This window comes from Branchiostoma lanceolatum, chromosome 13 (genome assembly GCF_035083965.1).
Source record: "Branchiostoma lanceolatum isolate klBraLanc5 chromosome 13, klBraLanc5.hap2, whole genome shotgun sequence".
NCBI classification, from domain to species: Eukaryota; Metazoa; Chordata; class Leptocardii; order Amphioxiformes; family Branchiostomatidae; genus Branchiostoma; species Branchiostoma lanceolatum.
In genome coordinates, this window is record NC_089734.1 from 2,074,447 (window position 1) to 2,096,840 (window position 22,394).

Below are 22,394 nucleotides of genomic sequence, written 5' to 3' on the forward strand. Positions count from 1 at the left end.
GCCCTCCAGTCGGTTCTGGTGACTCCCAGCCCCTGGAGCGTGTTGAAGATCTTCTTCGTTAAGCTCATAATTTGTTGAGCTCATACTTTGGACATGTTGTATTTTAAGACCATCAACTGGTATGATTTAGAATTGATGAGAAACACTCCTAATATGTCAGTCATAAGGGTTAAACTCATTTGGCGAAGGTATGAGGTCGTGGAACTCTAGTTAAATCTATTAACAGGATTGAGCGCATTGAAGAATGAAGATATTTATATTAAGGCGAAAGGCGACGCTCTGGTAATAATGCTCTTTCTTTCGATCTCCTTTTGGTATTCCATTACAAAGAAATCGAAGTTGCCAGAGCGTCTGCACGCCTATTGAAGCCGGCTCGGACTGGCGGAAACTCGCGCAGACTTCGTTAATTTGTAGTCTGAGATTTTACAAGCTGCAAGTAGCCAAATTTATATACTTGCCAAAGATTACCATCCGCGATAAAAGTGCGCTCGATAAGCAAACGCGGGCAAATGCGCGGAATCGATATCCCCTAGAACAAGCATTGATCAGTCAGTCGTATCTGATAATTTGACACTTTATCACGTTTTACCAGGTTCTTTTTTGGGCGTCTTGCTGCCGAGATAAGATCATACTGACTGACTAACCTATTCATAACTAACGCGAGATGGTCAAACGAATAGACAATCGCCAGATTGAAGGAAGATATAGTAGGTTGGCAATGATGTTGTTTCAGCAGACCGATATCAACGTGCTCTGCTATAGAACACTTAAGAATGGACCTAACAGCTTTAGAAGAATGTTTTGACACTATCCCATGAATTAACGTAATTGAAACATTAAATATAGATGCCAGCCCATAGCACTTAGAAAGGGCGATGATTCTAGCAGGCAAAATAGACGTCAGTCTAAGACCAATCTCGAGTCGGTTTTCTCTATACCGCTGTCTCCCTGCCAATAGAAACATACTTCATCTACATGTAGGCTTTTAATTCCTTCAGGGAAATTCATGTCCGTTTTGTTGGAATTAAACGTAGATGCAGTCTCCACAAGGGAATGCACAGGGTTATTTAGAGGCATCCTTCAATTGAATCAATTGAGTTTTTCGATTAAAGGAGAAGTATAAATGGAGGAACGGATGAGCTGTTTCATTGCCTTTGACTGAGACTGATGACATCCGAACGACACATTGTAGTTTCCCTGCTCAGTTTTATCTGCAATTCGTCTTGCGTATCGCAGGCGTCTGGCTCCGAGAGGGCTTTTAACGGCCCCTTGTTTAATCGTAAAAACTTTATAGTTCCGAGTTTGCATGACTAATAAGGTTTAGTCTCGGTGAGTGAACGGACGAGTGTTGTTTCCCCACCTTAAAGAGACAGGTGATATTTTGCTGATAAGGTCTTAATTTCTCCCAGGTATCACACACTCTAATGCGACACACGCCGCCGCCAATAATCATACAAATTACCACGGTGCCACTAGGAGCTGCTGATGAGGAGAATCTACTTGAAGATCAGACCACACCAGTTGGAGCCCTTTTGGTTATCGAATTCGTCCACTTCATTTATATTTACCTTCGCCGAGAAGGTTATGCAGAGGGTAGCGTTTGTATGTATGTATGTTTGTAAAGACCAGCATAACTCGAGAAGGCTTGGATGGATTGTCTTGATATTTGGTAGGTGGGTAGGTCTTGATGAGGCTAGGAAATGGTTAGATTTTGGGTCCCCCAGCGGCTTCTTACGGTACTGCAGCGGAACTTCCTGTTTCGATATCTCGTGTTCTGGACAAGCTATGGAGCTGATTTTTGAGTGGTAGATGGCTCTTTGAACAGAGAGTAAGTGGTATAGGTTTTGGCCCCCTAGCGGCTTTTTTGGAACTGCAGGAGCAGGTTTTGGTTCAGACTTTGAAAGGGAATAACTCAAGAAGGGCTTGATGGATGGTTATGATTTTTGGTAAGTAGATAGCTTGAGTGATGATGTACATGATTAGATACTTATTATGCAAATCAGTATCTAATTTGCATAATTAATGAGGAAAGTTTATACATCCACCAAATTCCACGATAGGACTCTCAAACATGTGACATATGTAACTGATGAAGAGAGAAATATAAATAGATATCAATTATGCAAATGAAGACCTCATTTGCATAATTAATGAGAAAATACTATAACTCAAGATGGGCTTGATGGATGTTAATGATTTTTGGTATGTAGATAGCTTACGTGATGCTTTGAATGATTGGATGATAATTATGCAAATCAGATTCTAATTGCATAATTAATGAGACAATTTTAGAAACCCGCTGTGTTCCATGATATGACTATTGAAATATGTGACATTTGTTACTGAGGAATTTTGATGGATAAAAAATATGCAAATGTAGCCCTAATTTGCATAATCAATGAGAAACTACTATAATTCCATACAGGTAAATGATGGCAATTTCATACTTGTGGCATTAGGAAGTTATGTGAATGTGAACATCGTTGAATCAAATTATGCTAATAAGGACCTCATTTGTATAATTCATGATAAATGTTACTTCGTTAGGCTAAGCATAACCTTCTTTGTTAAGCTCATACTTTTTTTTGGGTGAAGAAGATCAACTGGTATGATTTATAATTGATGAGAAACACTCCTGAAAAAAAAGTCCTGATACGTCATGACATCAGTCCTGCCTACCTGCCTACCTGACTACGTGCTCAGGCCAGAAACTGGCCCCTTGCTTTCCAGGAGGATCCTCCATGTAGTCCTGTCACTTGCCCTAGCCTCTGCTTCCCGACTGTTTAAGCCCGTGTCCTTCACATCAGTCAAAAAGGTTAAAATCATTTGGCGAAGGTATGAGGTCGTGGAACTCTAGTTTTTTCTAATTTTAACCAGAGCAGAGAATATCAAGTGCTGTACTATTCATAGCATATGCCAATTTCAAACTATTTGGAGCAATTTTTTGTATTCCTGATTGTTTTCAAAACTGTAAATTTTGCTGGGATCAAAATTGATCCCACATATATTTCCTTCTATAAATTTAGCAGTGTTGTGCTAGTCTCCGAAGGAAATTTCATAATAGATGTTTACTGACAAAGGTACAGAAGGCGTTTTCCGGATAAAAATTGCTCAAAATGGCTTTTCAATATATACGACTGGACGCAAATGGACCCCGTTTGGTTGTCAGGGTCTATGAAGCTCCTGTTCAGTGCAGTACTAGTGGAGGCATGAGAACTTAAAACAGAATCCCTGATCTTATTGCAATATATCATTATCCTCGTGCATTTGTTTTGCCAAGATGCCAAAACCAAGAAATCAAATTAGCTCGGTCTCACAAAGGGATGTCTAGGCGTATTCCCACGAGTCGTGGCCTACTTTGCGAGCAAAGATACCTCAGGTAAAACGACCTAACCCGCTCTGACTTTAAGATCCCAGATGAATCCAAGGCCTAATGAAACGTTCGATATTGTTTTGTCTTGGGACTATTTCAAATCCTTGAGACTGCCAAGGCAGCAGGATTGTTTTTCTTCAAGCCAAACGCAGACAGGCAGCAGATGCAGCGGTACAGATAAAGTGCCCAAAACAATAAGTCATAGAAAGCTCTTCAGCAAAGGCTGTGTGAGCGGAATACCTTTAACTCAAAGACCATCTCTAAAGGATCAAAGATGGGGCGATATGCTGAGCAGAAAATACACTGGCCAGGCGGCATCCTTTCAGCAGGCTATGCACGACGTTTGCTAATGTTGCAATTTCGCCGGCTTTCCTCAAACTACCGCGACTCTCCCTCACCATTAGGGAACGTCGTTTCACCAAAGCCTTACTCCGAAAAGCGGCCATATCTTCTAAGTAGGAAATTCTGCTGACGTTGTAAACGAATCCCCGCCTGTAAAAGGCTTCAGCCTAATGCGGCACCACATCCCGTGTTAGCATGACTGATGGCGAAGAGTAAAACCACGCAGGAAGTGTCGATACAGCCCCGGTGTTTACGTTACATGGGATATCCTTCGATAAGTATGAATGATTACAGGCTTCCGGAAATTGGCAAAGCGTCACTGTGCTTATAGCCGCAGGAAGTAACAGCATGACGAACAAGAGCCGAGAAAGGTGTCATCGCCTTTCAACTAATCTTTGTCGACACTAGAATACTTTCGAGTCAGCAGGATATATGAGACGAATGCGCTTCACCATAACCTTGACCTTCATTTTTTTTATGAAGTAAAGTAATCTATGGCCGGAAGTTGAGCGCTGTTAGGGATTGTTGCAGTATATACTCGGGTGATTGCCCTTGATTTCACTACAAGTTTAATGCATTAGGTGAAGACATGCGGGAATTTCTCAAGGCACGAAAGGAAAGTTGCAACTTGCATGTTCTATTATGATATAATCCATCACGCCCACCCAGCCTATCTACAAAGCTAACAAACGGTTAGAGTCCTACCGCGATATCATCAGTGTTCTCTCTCCAGAAATAAGATTAGATGCATTTCAATGGAGCATAGGCGCCCATTGGGAACGTCTGGAGTCTTGAAGCAAGCAGATGCTTAACTTGAATATGTATCCGCAGCGTAATCTGTAATTTGGTAGAAGTCATTCTGAATCAAAATTTAATTGTAAATTTTCAACGCCACAAATTTTCGACTGACGAACTCCAGTCTTTGGCAGGGTATGAGCAATCCACCACGTGTTTGACGTGATGTCACACTAGTGGGACATGTGACTCGGTGAGCAGAGACGGGGCGAGTTATAGACTTCCTGCAACTTACGATCCACTGCACACTGAGTCACGTTTGTGCATAACGTGAAGTCACAAAAGTGGTCGTTTGCTCATTCCTTGACAAAGTTGGCCTGGGTAAGTCCAATTTGTGGTGCTAGAAATTACAGTTGGATTTTGAATCAGAGTAAGCAGATGCTGTTCGTTATTACTCACACCTAGATGAGTTCAATGACTCGGTTCCACCGTCTGCACAGCTCGTCCTAACCTCTCTGTACAAATTGATCTCGACAGCCTGACGACTTTGAGGCTCGGGAGCAAAGCGCCAAAGCTCTTTACCCACCGAATGAAAAAATTCTACTTGACATGTTAAGACCTGACGCGAAACAGGTTTTAATGCCGTTACTGTCGGGCTGTATTCTGGAGATACGGATGTACTGCCTTGTACGTTTGAAACACTTCGCTAGTCATTTACCCAACGAAAGGCTGGTGACATTTATAAGACCCTGAGTGAATCCCTCGTGAGCAAGATTCAACACGACGTAAATGCCACATCTTATTCAATTCCACTCGAGTCAGTCAAAAGAGTCAACAAACTCTCGCAAAGGTGGGCAGATTGTATTGAATACATTCTATTAAAAACAGGTAATTGCAACTGTCAACTATGGTATGTAAAGTATCGTAGTCCTGCCAATACTGACAGGGGATATTCTTCAGGCTGGTGCAGGACTTCTTAGTATTCGAGAGGCGATGTGTTAGAAACGCTGCATCAAACTGGACCTCATTTGCGTTAGTTTATGAAGAAACCTGCATAAAGACCCTAAACGCGACGCCTCTCCAGGACTCAACAACGACACGAAATCACGCAGCAATTTCACACAGCTTAAGCTCCGTGACTGTAACTGAAAGATAACATTTTCAGTAAGGGAAACGTGTCAGTTGCATTGCCCCATTCCACGGCAATCATCATCAGAATCCATTACTGCACGAAAAAGTAGGTCGAAAGCATAGTTACGAAAAGCCGCGTAATCGGCAACCCAAATACAGATAAATGTGGCCATCTCTTCTACTTTGAACGGCTGTCGCAGGTTTTAAAAGCACTTAGTATTGAAACGCAGCCTGACATATGTTATGAATTTAAGTGATCTGTGACCTAATTACGGATTTATAATTGCCCATTAGCAGTATAATTTGTGTGTGTGCGGCACTAGTTCTAAATGATGATATTTCGATAGAATAATGTAATATCGTGTAAAATGCAAATGACTTGCCATTCTATTTATCACAATGATCCATGAGGATTCTAACTAGCTTGATTGTCATTTCATTCAGTACGTATGTCTTTAAATTGACCAACGCTGGCGTTTGCCTTCAGCTGGTTTCATCCCAATCGTTTCGATGGGCATCGTGTAAAAACTAAGCGACTTGCCACCCAAGGCGGCAATACATCGTTATAGATCAGATACCGTGCTTCAATTTATGAATGCTGTAGATCTTAAATCTTTTTATTATTTTGTTTTGATGTTCTTACAACTGTTTCTGCATTGAGGCTTTTTTGCAGCTTTTCTTCGTATACTCCATCATGACCCTTGCCCCTCTCCCCAAACCACCCCGCACTATTAATGAATCGTCCCTGGCAGTTCCGACCAGTAGTATATCCGTCAGGCTGTCTGCTGTCGGCTTCTATCGGATCTCTCCAATTGGTATCTCATTTCTGGGCCGGTCGGCTGTCGGTGACGTGCGAGGGTGGATGCGCCCGGCTGATAAGGGGAAGGTACGGGGCTGAGCGGGGCGGCGTGCCGACTACACGGAAGGGAGCACCCGGTCATCGGCCGACCATGCCGCGGCTGTCTGATCTTCTGCTACTGGTCCTTGGGGTTGAAGGGTGCCTGGCTGATACAGGTAGGCGTGAACCGCGTGATAGCGGTAGGAATGCATTATGTGTGTGCGGCAAGTAGCAGCTTTCAAGAACAACGCGCTGAGTAGCATCCGTTTTTAGGTTATTTTTAAGTATCTTTGAAGGCAGAAAGTTGTAAGATATCAGAAGAGATTGTTCTATATATGTATCAGTATCTTTTGTAATGTTGCTTATATACAGAGAAAGAGAGACTAGGCCGGGGCGTTCCGGCGCTATGGGTCGCTGTGGTAGCGTTAAAAACAGACTATGTGTGTGGCAAGTGAGTTCAGTCCGAAACATTACATTGACTAGCTTTCCTTCTGTGACTTATTCTGGTTTTTATTTGCCAGCAGAACGCTCTGTGATATCAGTAAAGATAATCTCCTTCGGCATGCTGATTCGGAAAAGGGAAAAGATTAGAGTTCTGTAGGTCAGTGTGACAACGTTACGAATACATCAGCTTTCGGGAGCATTGCGTTGACAAGCCTCCTTCTGTCACTTCTCCTGGAGCATATTTAAAGACGAGAAGCTGTATGATATCAGTACAGACGATCTCATTCGATGTGTTGGTTTGATTAAAGATACAAAGATAGTGGGTTTGGTTCTGCAGGTTGGCGTGATATTGGCGGGAAAGCGCTACGTGCGTGGCAAACCACAGCAGCCGTGAACACCGTTAAATAGCCTCTGCTCTGCTTTATTTCATATGTAGTGATCGTCGCGGGCGGACGACTGTATCAGTGTATGATAACGTCATTACGTTCAGATAATCTCGTTTGATAAGCTAAACCGATGAATAGCCAAGTATATGAAGTCTAACCAATTCAGAAGTAGATGTTCAATACCAGGAACCACTGTCCCTTTGTAAGAAGCTGAGGAGTGGAGTCTGTGTGTGGCAGATGGCATCAGCCGTCTACACAGTGTGGAGCAGTGTCCGCCCTGTATATACATCCGTCATGCACTCCCAGGATAGAGCACATCATACCGTACCGATCCACATGATCACCTTCGATGATTTGATTTGGTAGGGAGCATGAATATGATTAATTCTTTTGCTTGTCAAAGGCTGATCTTTTGAATACTTGAAACAAATCGACTTAACTTCTGACCGCGAGGAACACTGGAAGTGAGTGTGGCAGATTATGTCAATAGTTCAACACGTACAGTCAGTGTGATAAATAGCGTTCTCCATGTACACCTCGGGCATTTCTGGCTAGACCATTGTATGACATAAGGCCCTTCAAGAAGATTAGATATCAAATCTACTTTTTCTATGCTAAAATCTTTTGGTTACTGCAAACGTGGCAGTTTTTCTACGAATTTTTTTTTTCCGGTAGCTTTTTCCCTTTATATCTTCTGAGTATTTACAAATAATAGATGACACGATAGCAACGCCAGTGCTGATAGACTTAATCGATAAGGTGATTTTAGATTACGGTTGAATACCGGCTGATGCCTGTCAAAGACGAATCCTACCATAGCTAGAAACAAACACACTTTAGCTGTAGGTGGTAAGGGACCGTTCTGTTGGGGCTCATGTTAATGCAAAACCACTTTCCGAATGCAGTTAGAATTATGGGCCTATCAGTAACCATGGCTTTTGTCTGATGTATGGCATGGTGACTGGGCGGGGAGAACGGGTTTGGAAGAGCAAAATGACCTACCGGTGCTAGGGTATTTAGAAGACTTCAAGGGAAGGCTAGCTTGGAATACATATTTTTATGGCCGAAATGTGTTCTTACTCATCTTCTAAAGAACAAGGCTTTGTCAAGAGATTGTAAGGGCCTCCCTGAGTTGTCTCTGTCCATGGTGCTGATTTCACTGCTGCCAGAGTCAGTGTTGCTGCAGCAGCATCAGCAGATGACGGTGTTCTGTTGCAAATATATTCTGTTGCAAACATCAACCACTTATATATTAAATGCCACTGACGATCTTCAAAAACATGTCAACAACAGCTGCGAAGCTTCCTAGACTTTTGAATGAGTGAATCAATCAATCAATAAATAAATGAATGCATTTTACTTAATTACTGTAAAACGAGAAGGAATAATGCATCGGCTGATGAATTTCCTACTAAAGCTTACATGTGAGTACCTGGCTTGAGTATGACGACATGCTGGACTGTTGCCACTACGCATCAACCGTCGATTGGCCGTTTGCCATGATTACGGTGATTTGTTGCACACATATGCTGTAGCCAGTTTAACCCGTAATTTCAACAGCATATAGAAAACACACATTCTACAGCAGCTGTTTGATCTATCGGAAATTATCAAACAAATCCAAGCGCTTCGCCCTGGGAATGAGACCCTCCCGGTGTGAGCGTCTGCCAAGCTTGTTCCCACGGTACTTTGTGTGTGTGTGTGTTGTTCTTAAATCGTAACCTATAGCGGCATTTGTTATGAGTGCCGGTACTTCGATAGATTCATTTGATATCGCGTAAAACGCAAGTAACTCGCAATGGACGTATTGGAATGATCCATAGGAATTCTTACTTGCTTGATGGTCATTTTATCCAGTACGTAGGGCTCTATATTAACAAGCGTCACTCTGCCACACTCGTTCCCACGGCACTTTGACACGGGCCCACCCAGGCGGAACGCGCCCTCGTTTCCGCGCAGGCCGCACAAAAAGCTTTTCATGGACTGAAAGCGGGAATCGATGAGACAAAATTGCATTTACGACCAACGAGATATCGGCACGGACACGGTCGGGGGAGCCGAATTGAGATGAAAAGCTTCGGTTCCCTGGGAGGATCGCAAATCATTGGACGATAAAGGGTTTTAAGGCAAATTTGCTTTACCCTGCAATGGTCTACATTATGTAGGCGCTGATGTCAAGAGGTGTACAGATCACGGCTATGCTAACTGCCTTTAAAGTCATTTCCATCGCCCGGCTAGCGCACAGGCGCTGCGGCACATACAGATGAGAGATGCCGAAACGGAACGCGTTAGATCATCTATCGCTGCAATGGATGAAGGAGTTATAACAGTCATTGGTGGATGTAAACAATTTCTGTCAAGACATATACGGCGCATCTAGGATAATGGGCACATGGAATAGCTACTTTAGTTTTCTGGCTAAAACGCTTATACATTATTTCTTCACTGCAGTGCACAAGTGATCAAATCTTGGTGTCGGAGGTATGTCAGTCGTTGGTGGATGTAGACCTTTTCTGTGAACACATACACGGCGCATCGAGGATGATGGAATCAGGGAATGGCTACCGATAACTTTCTTGATAAAACACTCAAAAGAAAAACGTTACAGTAGAGTTTCCTAACTGCAATGGTAAATTGCCTGGCGGATGTACAGAAGCCATTGCTGAATGTACACCATTTCTGTGACCAGAACACACTGCACCATAAGTGTAATGGCAACAGGAATTGGCTCCCGATAGCTTTCTTGCTAAAACGCCAAAACGAAATACGTTACAGTATTTCTTTACTGCAATGGTAATCTACCCGTCGAATGTGGTGATTGGTGAATGTAGACCATTTCTGTAACAAAAAAAAAACTGCAAAATGAGTGTAATGGGAACAGCAATTGGCTACACGTAGCTTACTCGCGAAAATACTAAAACGAAACGGGTGCAGTATTTCTTTACTGCTTGTCGAAGGTGTAACAGTCATTGGTGGATGTAGACCATTTCTGTGAACACAAATACCGTGCATCTTGGGTGATGGTCGCAGGGAATGGCTACCGACAGCTTTCCTGTGAAAGAGGTAAAACGAAACGTGTAGCATATTTCACTTATACTTCCACTGCAGTGCACTAGTGGCAGCAATCTCACGGTCGTAGGTATACCAGTCATTTGCTGGTGTATACCATGGTACCAGTAGGGGCTAAAGGGTATCTCAATAAACTCAATTAACTCAGTAATGAAACATGTGAACGGAAAATACCGCGCAATAAGGGTAATGAAAACAGCAATGGCTACCATTCTTGCCAAAACGTCAAAGCAAAAGACGTTAGAGGTATCTCTTAACTGCAACGGTATCTCCCTGCCAGATATATACGTCATTGGTTGATGTAGACTACTTTGTGACCGAAAACAACAGCGCATTTCCAGACTTATGGAAACAGGAATTGGCAACAAATAGCTTTCTGGCTATAACGTTGAAACGAAAGTATTTCATCAATGCAATGGTAATCTCCTTGTCGAAAGTATAACAGTTATTGCATGGTCGATGTAGACCGTTTCTGTAAATGAAAAGAACTGCGTGTTTCCAGGCTTATGGAAACAGGAATAGCTACCAATAGCTTTCATGCTAAAACGCTGAAACGAAACTCATTACATTCTCTACTAAGTGTAATGGTAATCTTACTGTCCGAAGTGTAACAGTCATTGTAGGATGCAGGTAATTTCTGCAAACGAAGACAACTGCGTGTTTTCAGGCTTATGGACACAGGAATGGCGACCAATAGCTTTCGTGCTAAAACGCTGAAACCAAAGTCATTACATTATCTCAACTGCTACTCTCCCGCTGAGCTCGTAACTGGTAAAGGCGGATGCGGGCCATTTAAGTTAAGGAAAAATACAGCGCACACAGGGTAATGAAAATGGGGATTAGCAAGCAACAGTTTTCTAGCGATGGTAACTGCGTGATAACAGTCATTCTACGGAAGACATTAAGCTCCTCAAATTACTATCTACGTGTATGTGAAGACATGGGGCGAATGCTTCGCTCTTGCACAGAGGCAATTCCAAAGGGAGTAAAGTAATGGATGCAATGTTTCAAACTGAGGCCAGAAGGCAAATACTCAAGTCTTTCATAACAGAAGTACTGTTTTTTACATCCGCAAATAAAGAGGACGCCTGATGTAACTGCGATTTCACACCAGAAGGCAAATGATCAAATATATACCTTAGGTGGCAAGTTAGGTTGAAGTGCTTTGGTCTGGGTCTTCTACAGAGACATGCTCAGGGCAAGTAAATGGATTTCTTAGCTCAAGCCAGTGGGCAAATGTTCGAAGCTATTCTTAGGCCAATTTTCTTGATCTTTTCTTAAGGCACGTTCAGTGTCTTTTGATAGAGTATGATGATTCTTACCTCAAGCCTGTAGACAAATGAAGGCGTCTGTTACTTAGGCAAATAGCTCAATTCGGTTCAACAGATGGCTTTGGCCTTGAACGCACGTCATCGGGCAGCGAACCCCCAAAGTTATACACAGCTACAAAACTAGTTCATGGGACACTCTCATCTCCTGGATTACCGTCGCTCGAAACTACGGCTTGCACTTTGTCATCGCATCGGACCAAATGGACAAATATTGCTTCCCATTTCACGCGCACGCGAAAAATTGGGTCAGCTGTCGGGAGAATGTATGGGAGTCACGGGCGTATATCCGTTACTTACACCACCCGTATCTGAGAGGTAATGGGAACAGGACCCCTGAGAATGTCCGCATACGTTTATCAGTCGATGTATCTTATCTTGTACAGAGGCTCATGAACAGCCTGGTTGGTGATGTTGGAGGTTGCTGTTGATGGAACGTGCCGATATACGTGATAGGTGATCTTTTGTTACGACAGTGTTGGATATTATGTCCTTGCTATGACCTCTTTTAAACGACTTAGTAGGTCACTAAACCACTCTTTGTTTTGTCAATTCCTTTCGCCACACCTTTACTTTAACTAAGGGGCCTTTGAGTCAATACGTTCAAGAAATGTTTTTCTATGTAAATTCAATTATTTATCTGTTAATCAATATATGCATTTTATAACTACTTTTGTCTTTACATTCTTTACCCGATAGGGCATAAAGACACAATAAATGTCATTATGATTATTATCAATTCAAATGTACGTTGAAATATATACTAAAACCTTAAAACATCACTTGGACCTCAAGAATGCTTTATTGAAAGTCATACATCGCCCCATGTACACAAAATACCAAGATCCTTAGAATATAACACCAAGCCCATTACCATCTGACCCGCTTCATTTCTCTACCAGCACGATAGCTCAGTGTGCAACACGACCTACCGTGTCACCGCTACACAATCCGATGTGTCAAGTAATTTATTCATACTGAGCATGCAAAGAACACGATCCTCGCAAACCGAGATCTATGTTTATCCTTGGCCTTCTTTAATTTCTAATGAATGCCACTGCATGGGTGTCAAATCTGTGATCTGATAATCCGTGCGGTGTGCAATAGGACCCCGTGTCGCTGGTACACGATCTGATGTGTCAGATTATTTATTCATACTGAGCATGCAAAGAACATGATCCTCACAGACTGGGATCTATGTTTATCCTTGGCCTTCTTTAATTTGTAATGAATTCCTCTGCCAGGGTGTCAGATATAATTTGCAGCTCCCTGGATCCCCGCCTACCCTATTAATCACCATGCCCCCCCCCCCCCACGAGAGACATTGATAATGACGGTTCTGGACTTAAATGGATGTTTGCAATGTTTTCCTCCCACCTTAAGAGCATCCTGAGTACAATCTGAGGAACATTAAAAATCAATATAACTTCCCACTCGGTCGGTCTAACAGAGAAAGAGACTCCTCTCAGAGACCTACAAAGCCTGGTTCAAGGCTTTTTGTCTGGTTGACGGTTATGAACTTGAATGGAAGTTTGCTTAGCATATAACTTTTATAAAGGCAGAGGAATTGACACTATGTGTACATTCCTTCTAGTCACAGTAATATAAAATTTTGTGAATTTGACTCAAAACGCCAAGAAATTTAATGTAATGAGAATACAGTATATTATTCGATGATTTTCTTAAAACAACTCCAATGGTCCTTAGCTATGGTCTTTATCCCAGTTCACATTCTGGTACAAAGTTGTACATGCATACATCCCAAATTGCGTGATAGATTGCAGTACATTGTGTCTTTATAGTAAAGCAGGATTATCCTCATATTTAGTCAATGACAATGATGGGGTTCTATGTAACAAATTAAGCGCTTCAGATCGCTTGAATGTGACTATGGTGTTGTGGGCGGTGTAATGTAGTTAACCAGGTGTGTAAGTCGGTCAAAGGGCGTTCACGGGGTTTATCATGTATATCTCTGGGTCAAAAAAGGTCAAAAAGATCATCTCTGTGGTCTTATGTGGATAATCAAATTGTGGCAAGAAGGTCAAACAGGGTCATCCAGAGAGTGATTGCATGATTGATGATACCATAGCTTCTTCTTTATTCTTCAACGTTTTAGCACTCAATGACTCACGGCAATCGTAAAACGTCGCAAAAGCATAAGTCGGTATGATGAAGCAAAGTAACATATATAAAACGTTGATGAAAGTTAGACATCCAGGTAAAAATAATTACTCAAGCAACTGGATAAAATTTTGAAACAGTCAGACGTTTCAGACAGCATCCACTGTATTTCGTCAGTGACTAACGATAGGACTGAGAACACCAGGTTTTATACCAAAACTCTGAATAGGTATGTTAATGAGGTTAAGACAATTTAACAGCGGCAACGAACTATGATCTTAATCGGACACCCCGTTTCATCTGATGAAAGAGGAGCTCAGATTAAAAGATTGGAAAGTGAGCCCAGTTCTACTGAAGTTATTTGGCAGGTAAAGTCAGAGTAACTTTGAAAACGGCAGTGGATCTAGTGCAGTGCCTGTTAATCCACATGAAGCTACTGCAAATGACCAAATAGTCATAACTTCAAGATTTATATATTTTGCGCCAAAAATATTTACTCAAGCAACTGGATAAAATTTTGAAACAGTCAGACGTTTCAGACAGCAAAACTCTGAATAGGTATGTTAAATATGCTGAATAGGTATGTTAAATTGTCTTAACCTCATTAACATACCTATTCAGAGTCATTTGCAGTTGCTTCATGTGGATTAACAGGCACTGCACTAGATCCACTGCCGTTTTCAAAGTTACTCTGATTTTACCTGCCAAATAACTTGTTCAGTAGAACTGGGCTCACTTTCCGGTCTTTCAATCTGAGCTCCTGTTTCATCAGATGAAATGGAGTGTCCGATTGAGATCATAGTTCGTTGCCGCTGTCGACAGCATTACAGTTGAGTTATTGGAACGCGATGACAGAGATGACAAAGGAATAGTATCTACGTATCTACGGACTGGGAGCTCTTGTGAAATCACGTCTTCATTACTGTTGACACCTCTATCTCTGGCAGTGCGAGCTGATTGTATATTCTGACTCTGGTGCGCTCAGCATGATTCATCTTCAACTTCAACAACGGCCACTGAAAAGTCCTCAGTTCTCAGTCGCAAACTTGAGCTCGGATTTAAGCGAAAAGTTATCAAACTTTATATCTTTTTCATCATCAACCATACGAGAGAGAAGGGTCCTGTTTGCAGGGCGTAGCTACAGAAACAAAGAAGAGTTTGTAAGCGAACTCCTGCTCTTAACACCAACTCATGGACACTCCTGTGTCTGGCGACCCCGACGGACCTACATAGACCAACTTGCTGGGGATGTAGGGATGAGGTCTGAAGAACTAGACCAACTAATGGCGGGTCGTGACGCCTGGAGGGAGATAGCAGCCTTAGTCCGGGAAAGCTGCCCGATTTGATAATGATATCTTTTTCCATACAACCATGTTCTTTATTGACTTCAGAGTCAACATATAAGTAACTTCCCGTTCCGGTGGTCCAGCGTATCTTGACCAACCCTTTAATCTTCATAAATGATACACATCATGACCCATAAAACTGTGTTGTTACTCACGTGACCATGGCGTAAGTTCTAACCAGCACGATCGATGGTTATGCCTAGACGTTGCCATATGTAATTGTTTGTTTGTTAATTCATGAGAAGCTCAAATCGGCCTGCAGGTCGCTTTTCATTGAGGTCACAACAATAAGGGAAAGGTAAGGGTCAGGCAAAAAATAACAAAGGTACAGATTAAATCATTAAAGTTCCAATAATAAGTAATTGCAGTCAAGTATTCGTCCATATACCTGGTAGTATGCAGGTCTGGTTTTCCAGGTTAAACGAGCAGCACCTAAAGGTGATGTCACCGAAAGGCACTCTGTGCGGCAAATGGAAAGTGCTTACCTCCATCTAACCCCAGGCGACCCTGTCCCTAAGCTGATAAAAGGGGAGAAATGCGGGCACATTTTCAGCTATTTCCGGACCTCCATGAGATGTCCTACCATTAGCGCTGCTGTTTCCTGCTTTTCCCTGGTGCCGTAAAGATGTTTTGTAGTGAAATGTCAAATGTCACTGAGTGCTTTAGACTTGTTGACACTATAGTTCTCCCATTGCGTTCCATCGTGCCAAAACATGCTAAAACTCCTTCCTTCCATGCTACACGAAGGTTTTCGGCATTACTCCATACTTTGTGGACTTAAAAAAACAACATCATGAAACGATTTCTACAGCACATTTAACAGGTAAGTTACAAAATGGCGTAACACTAAACTACATTGATTTAATTGTTTTTAAATGCGGATATATCAAATATTATACTTCCAGAATTAACAGAAGCTACGTGTAATTACAACAATAGCAGTTGACCCTTTTGTGCCAACTGTATAACGATAACATGAAGGCTTGATCCTGTATTATCATATAGCAAGATTTACGGGTCATTATTTTCCTAAATTAACCCCATTTTACAAGTCATTAATTTCCACAAATCTATCAGTTGTTCGAACGTTACCTTTAAATTAGAGGGGGTTTTCTTTCAAATTTCTTTTTCAGCAGCGTGGACTCGGCTGTTCATTCGATTGTTATAGGAACCGACAATGTCTTGATGATGAATCTCTTATGAGACAGTCTAGACCCCAGGGCGGGCCATTAACCCCATATTATTGGCAACACTTTTGTACAAATGGATCTTGTAGAGGTTTGCAGGTATTTGCACAATAAGTCATTGCCCTCGTATACCGTTTTCAAATGGATGCATCTACGTGCCTGCTGTGCTTTCCGTCTGGTGCGCATTTTACCTCAATTTTCCTCGCGAAAGCGGCATTTAGTGCTCGTACATGAAAGCGTGCTCAATTAGGTGACAGCGCCTGAGACAGCTGTCGTGCTTAGGGAATGCCCACTCTAAGTAGGTTACACCTTTAGGGACTGGATGTCTTTCATGTTGGCAAGATGATAATCTCGTAGACATGGATTTACGTTAAAGGGTCAGGCGTTCATCAGCTAAAAGCTGTCTCAAAGTACAGGTTAAACCACACCGCGTGCGGGTATGCTTCATGCAAGTCTCGGCCTCATTAAGAATGCAATGATCACACAGAATCTGACGTCATCTCGGTTATAGTTAAAGTTCCGCATAATTGTTTTTGAAGATGTTCCAAAAATTGAAGATGTTGCAAGAAGTTGAAGATGTTGCAAGAAGTTGATGATATTATTGAAGATGCATCAAGAGTTTGAAGGGTAGGTTGGAATTTTACAAAAAGTTCATTCTTTCGTCATATTTTGTGTTCCTGACCTATTGGTAATACTTAGTCGAACTTAAGAGGCTGGCTCAAAGATGTGGAGGGATATCTTCTTTGAGTAATTTAGGCCCGTAGGGATTGGATATCTTAGTCTTAGTAAGATAACTTGTGGGAAGTGCTTAACAATCAAATTACAGTAAACCAAAATGTAGGTGTATATTGTAAGCCCACATATCAATAGGACTGCAATGAGAGAAATGTGAAGTTACCTTTTATCACTGTTTCAAGATTGTAACACGTTGCTGCATCTCGTCTAATACTGACCTTGGTTACCGCTCAATCGAACTTAAAGAGCCCTGCTCAAAAGGCGAGCGCCGAAAGAAGCGGCCGTTTTTGGAAAGAGCTTGAGGAGTCATTTGTGAGCGATGATTGTTCAAAAGATCAGATTACCAGGAAGTTGGCCGGGAGAGGTCTGCAATTCGAGCTGATGGAAAAGTGATCGGGGGAAGAATCGCTCGGCTAGTGCAGACGTACGGAACGATCAGTATCAAAGGGAGGTTACGATGATGTGGCAGTCACGGCTAAACACCATCCTGTACTCGCGTTATGGGGCATCATCTGATGATTAGAGCGTTACTTACACGGAATACATGTCTATGGAGAAAGAGAAACTCGTTGGGGAATAGATTGACTGGACTGTCTTGATCATGGATTTTCTTTGCGTTTTAGAGAACCATTAAACGTTTCAAAGGGAAATACTGCAGTGGACTCACTCAATCAAGTTACAGATATCATACCGCCATCACCACACAATAAGCAGTAAAACAATTCTAATTCCAGATAGACCCTGGGTGTGAAATACCTACGCTGATAAACATATGCCGAGCTGAACGTCCTAACCCCATCAGTTTGAAACAGAAAAATCATAGTAATAATGGTTTGAACTTATGGTATATTTTGAGAGTTTATACTTCAGAAGCAAAACGGACTTCCGGGCCGCATGATAATTATTTTGCGTTATCAGAAAGAGCTAGAAATATAGGGTTTTGCAACGTATGCAATGGACCACGAAGCTTTTCCGATTAGAGAAAACCATTACCAGCGAAGTCATCTTCAACCAGAACGTATCGCCGTGTCTAACACGGGTGAGCCCCACTTTGTAAAATAGTCAGGGGTCAGTCCAAAGGTCACAATACTACAATCCGTGTGATGTAACATTTTAATGAATTAAACAATGATATATCGGGATTCAATGAGGTGGTAGGGACGACCTTATAAGGTCACGCCTTTTGGGAAGGTCGTTGGTTAGATACCGCTTGTGATTCATTTGAAGATGAAGCGTAATCCATTCAAAAATTTATGCCTGTGAACGCCCTGCTACATGTATAAGGCTGAACTCATCCACTCCACCAGGACGGCGTTCTCGCCGCGCGCTCTCTGCGACCTATAATTTAACAGAGCGGTCGATTAATTTCTAATATATGAAAAAAAAAAAAAATTAACACTTCGTGTGTTTTATTGTCTTTTTAGTTATACTTTTACATTTTGCGTGATATTCCCATTATGAAGTCAAGGATTTAACAAATCTAATTAATATAGATCGCAGTGAGAGCGCAGCGCGATCGCCTTCATGAGTGAAACATTTATCTATGGCGGAAAATGCTGTTTGATCTATTAGATTGTCGATCGATCTAGTTTGAGTCATTATTCATTAGTATCATCTACAGTGACTGTCATTAGGGACCTGCTGGGAGACATGCAGTCGGGAGAACAATGTCAATCGATGGATTCCCAAGTCATCAAAATTCAAGGAAAGCTTTACCTTGGTAAGGTATTGTTGTGTCTGGCATTACATTCAACGTTGTTTTCACGCTGTAAGTTATAAAAATACCTCTGTACGCCTCAGTTCTGTCTTACGTTCATAGTGATATGCCAATATATAATGTACTTGTGTAATACGACTATGATGATAGTAACCAGGGATGAAATAAGCCTGTTGCCGGAACTCGAAGCATTTACTTTTTGTTCCTGATCGACAATGGCAAACCACTTTACAGTATTCAGGGTGGTATTTATGACCAATACATCGTCTCGTATCCAAGTGCAGTCTTGTGAAGCATCTTCCGGTAATCCCCGATATATTTTATACACCGCGGTGAGTCCGGCTCCAAACCTTCGATTTATCAACGGGGCCTGTTCAGGGTGATTCATTTTCGAGATGTCTTTGCAAACTTCTCACGGTGTCTTGTTGAAATAGCCTTCTCCCCCACATCTCATTTATACCATTAGGTGAAACAGACTTTGAGAAACCATAATATGTACGTCTTCGTTCATGTATGCCTTTGTGGTGCTTGGTGGTACATAAAGCAGCATGCATATGTTTCCTTGCTGTTTCAGTAAAAAAAAAGAATTACAGGGAAGGGTTGCTAGCAGCTCCCCTTGAGGCACCTCCTCGAACATGGGACCCCCGCTTTCCGAAAGCCCCAACCGAGATGTCCTGACCCGGGACTTGAACCGAAGTCTCCAAGTTACAAACTAATTGTAACCATGAGCTCAACTGTGAGGCCTCTACATGTTGAGCCTCAGGGACATCTCTCCGTAGTAGGCTATAGCAAGCTGCACGGTGTTTAACCCGCCGTTGAAAATGTCTGCTGTAAGTTCTCGAAATGATTTTCAACACTATGATACCTAAGCAGTTATTGGAATGGAAGTTCGGGACTGTCCCGCCATGTATGACAGGCTCGGTAGGCAGAACATGTCTCGATCTTTCTTCCAATATCTGGTTAGAGATTACTTTGGGCTCTTTACCTCTCTACAAGTGACAAGTCACCCATTTCAAGATACAGCAGATACTTCTGAAGTATCCTTCAGTCGGTCGTGGTGCTACAGCCAGAGGCAACAGCCTGACACATCCGCAATAACTTAGTCTTAACGGGTTGCGGTCTACCGGCGAAAGTGTCAGATAGGTATCAGCCTGTCAGATCAAACAGACTTCATAACATCACTTCAGACAGAACGTTGCGATCAGCATTACTCCGCATAGCAAATGCAGTGTTAACGTCTAAACTAGGTTTAAAGTTTCCAAGTGCAATGTTTGAATGTGGCTGGTGAACTACCAATGTATTATATATGTATATTAAATATACCATTGCTACCCTAAGGTTTTTACCCTTTGCCAGAAGCGGTGACATATCTCCAGACATGATCTAGACAGTGACAACAATAATTTGTGTGAAGATACTGTTGGTTTTAGGCCAGGGAAGCTTATTGTAAGCAGTTTTCACATAGAATAATACTACATCTGTCCTACAGTCATGTTTTAAACGAGAGAAGTTGACGAAACATTTCATGATTACACCCAAAAAAGTTAGCATTGCTACTTTTTTTTTAGCTTTGAGACGTACTCTGTCTCTTCCTCCACGCCTTTAAGAAATATTTTGTTCTAAGTCAACATTACATGTACTTATCAGAACCTGGTAAATTTCAATACTATAGCCTTTCTTTATCCTCACAGCCTTTTTTTCAAAGCACAAGCAGTAACACCCACGCCTGTAACTTTCATTCTATGTTGTTGAAACGGCACTTGAGCTTCATGCTACATCTGATTATCCTCCGGCAAAATGTCTGTTGGATTATTTCATATCTGCGGCTGTATTTATTAAGTGGCGTAGCTGCCTCAGGGCTATGCAGACAGACGGATGTGGGTGGTTATATTACATGGAGCAACTTAACACAGCTACACCCGCATGTTATCTACCACTAAGTGGTATTGAGACGTGCCTAATAAAGACCATCAGTCATTTTTGCTGATTATAGGTTACACGTAATTACAGCCCCAGAGATAAACGCACTTTCAATAGCACATTTTGGCATCGTAATGACAAAGTTGAGGTTTCGGCTGGAAAGTAGTGTTCAGAAATTTGCCAAGATGTCTGTCGCCAGAAAGTTGTCTGGTAGGTTTGATAAGCGTTCTCCTGCGAAAAGGTTTAATGAAAAACGCGGGTCTTCAATATCCGAATCCACAGAGGGACACATGTCCAGGCCATGTATTAAAAAGTAATACCATTTATCAAGTAGAGGCACTTGGCACCAATTCAGATGTCACGAAATGATTGGTGGTTGCGACATAGTGATGTCGATTTGTCAAATGGATGTTAAAGATTTTTTTAGAACGAAATTTACCACGATGTCATTTACCATGTCGGCTTCGAACGTACTGATATAGATTCTTGTCCAGCGATGCACAAATCTACAACGTTCTTACTGATGAATAATTGTTTGGTATTTTTACAAACGCGACATGTTATATCAGTATACAATGATATTCGGCATCGCATTCAATTTACATCATGGTACCCTTCGGCCAATGGTGATGCGACCCGTGAGATATCCAGGGTTTGATGGATTACGCCTGAAAATTGCCTTCATGCAAATTTTTCCTCTTTACTTTTCTTAGAAGTCGTACCAAGTTTACCTTAACTTTACCTGGCAATACACCGGTCCCTATCAGGTCTTAGGAAAGGTTATCTATCAAGGGGTTGATGGATTACGCCTGAAAATTGCATTTATGCAAATTTTCCTCTTTACTTTTCTTTTCTCGAGACAAGTCGAGTTGCACCAAGTTTACCATAACTTTACCTGGCTATACACCGGTCCCTATCAGGTTATCTATCAAGGGGTTGATGGATTACGCCTGAAAATTGCATGTATGCAGATTTTTCCTCTTAACTTTTCTTTTCTCTAGACAAGTCGAGTTGCACAAAGTTTACCATAACTTTACCTGGCTATACACTAGTCCCTATTAGGTCTTACGAAGGGCAATTCATCAAGAGGGATGTACCTGTTACAGCTCGGCAGCAGCTGGTTATCTGTGCCATCACTATCATTAGTCTTCCAAGCAGGATCTGTGTAGTTCTTTGGGCCATGGCGATGTAAGTCCGTGGTTGTCGGAACTTTCGCGAAATGAAGATGGCAGGTGAAATCAGTTTAGAAATAAACCTTCTGACTTGGTGATAATCCCCATGTTTCCAATCCTTTGTACAGACTTTTTACAGGTGCTTCTCAGTGCATGAAACAATATATGAACATAGAACGTGCTGTTTCGCTAAAACATGAACGGCAAAGAATACACGGATATCTTCAAGAGGTGATAAACAAACGAGGTACGGGTATCTCTTCGAAAAGGCGTTGGGACTACTTTTACCTTGGAGCAGGTGGTTCCAAACTCCAGAATGGCACATGACATCTTTTTGATTTCCAAGTCAGAAAAAAAATGGAGCAGAATAACCCGAGAACCAATGGCCCTACCTGACAAACAAAGACAAAACCCTCGTCAACAGGTGATACCATATATAAGTATAGTGAGACCATGTTCGAGTTGAACGTGCCTAGAGTGATACATGCGTTCTTTTTGGTTCTGAATTCAACAAAAGACACTATGAAGATCAGAGAACCAAACCAATGAA

General features: G+C 41.9%; 1 protein-coding gene across 2 annotated transcripts in view; it reads left to right on the forward strand.

Moving 5' to 3' along the window:
- Positions 1-6,353: 6,353 nt before the first annotated feature.
- The window catches only part of LOC136447410 (plexin domain-containing protein 2-like), a 62,551-nt gene continuing 46,510 nt past the window's right edge, over positions 6,354-22,394 (forward strand). For both annotated transcript variants that reach the window (XM_066446322.1, XM_066446323.1), the window contains exon 1: positions 6,354-6,595. In XM_066446322.1, the coding sequence (XP_066302419.1) occupies positions 6,532-6,595 (64 nt within the window). In that variant the 5' untranslated portion in view covers positions 6,354-6,531. The remainder of the gene's footprint in view (positions 6,596-22,394) is intronic.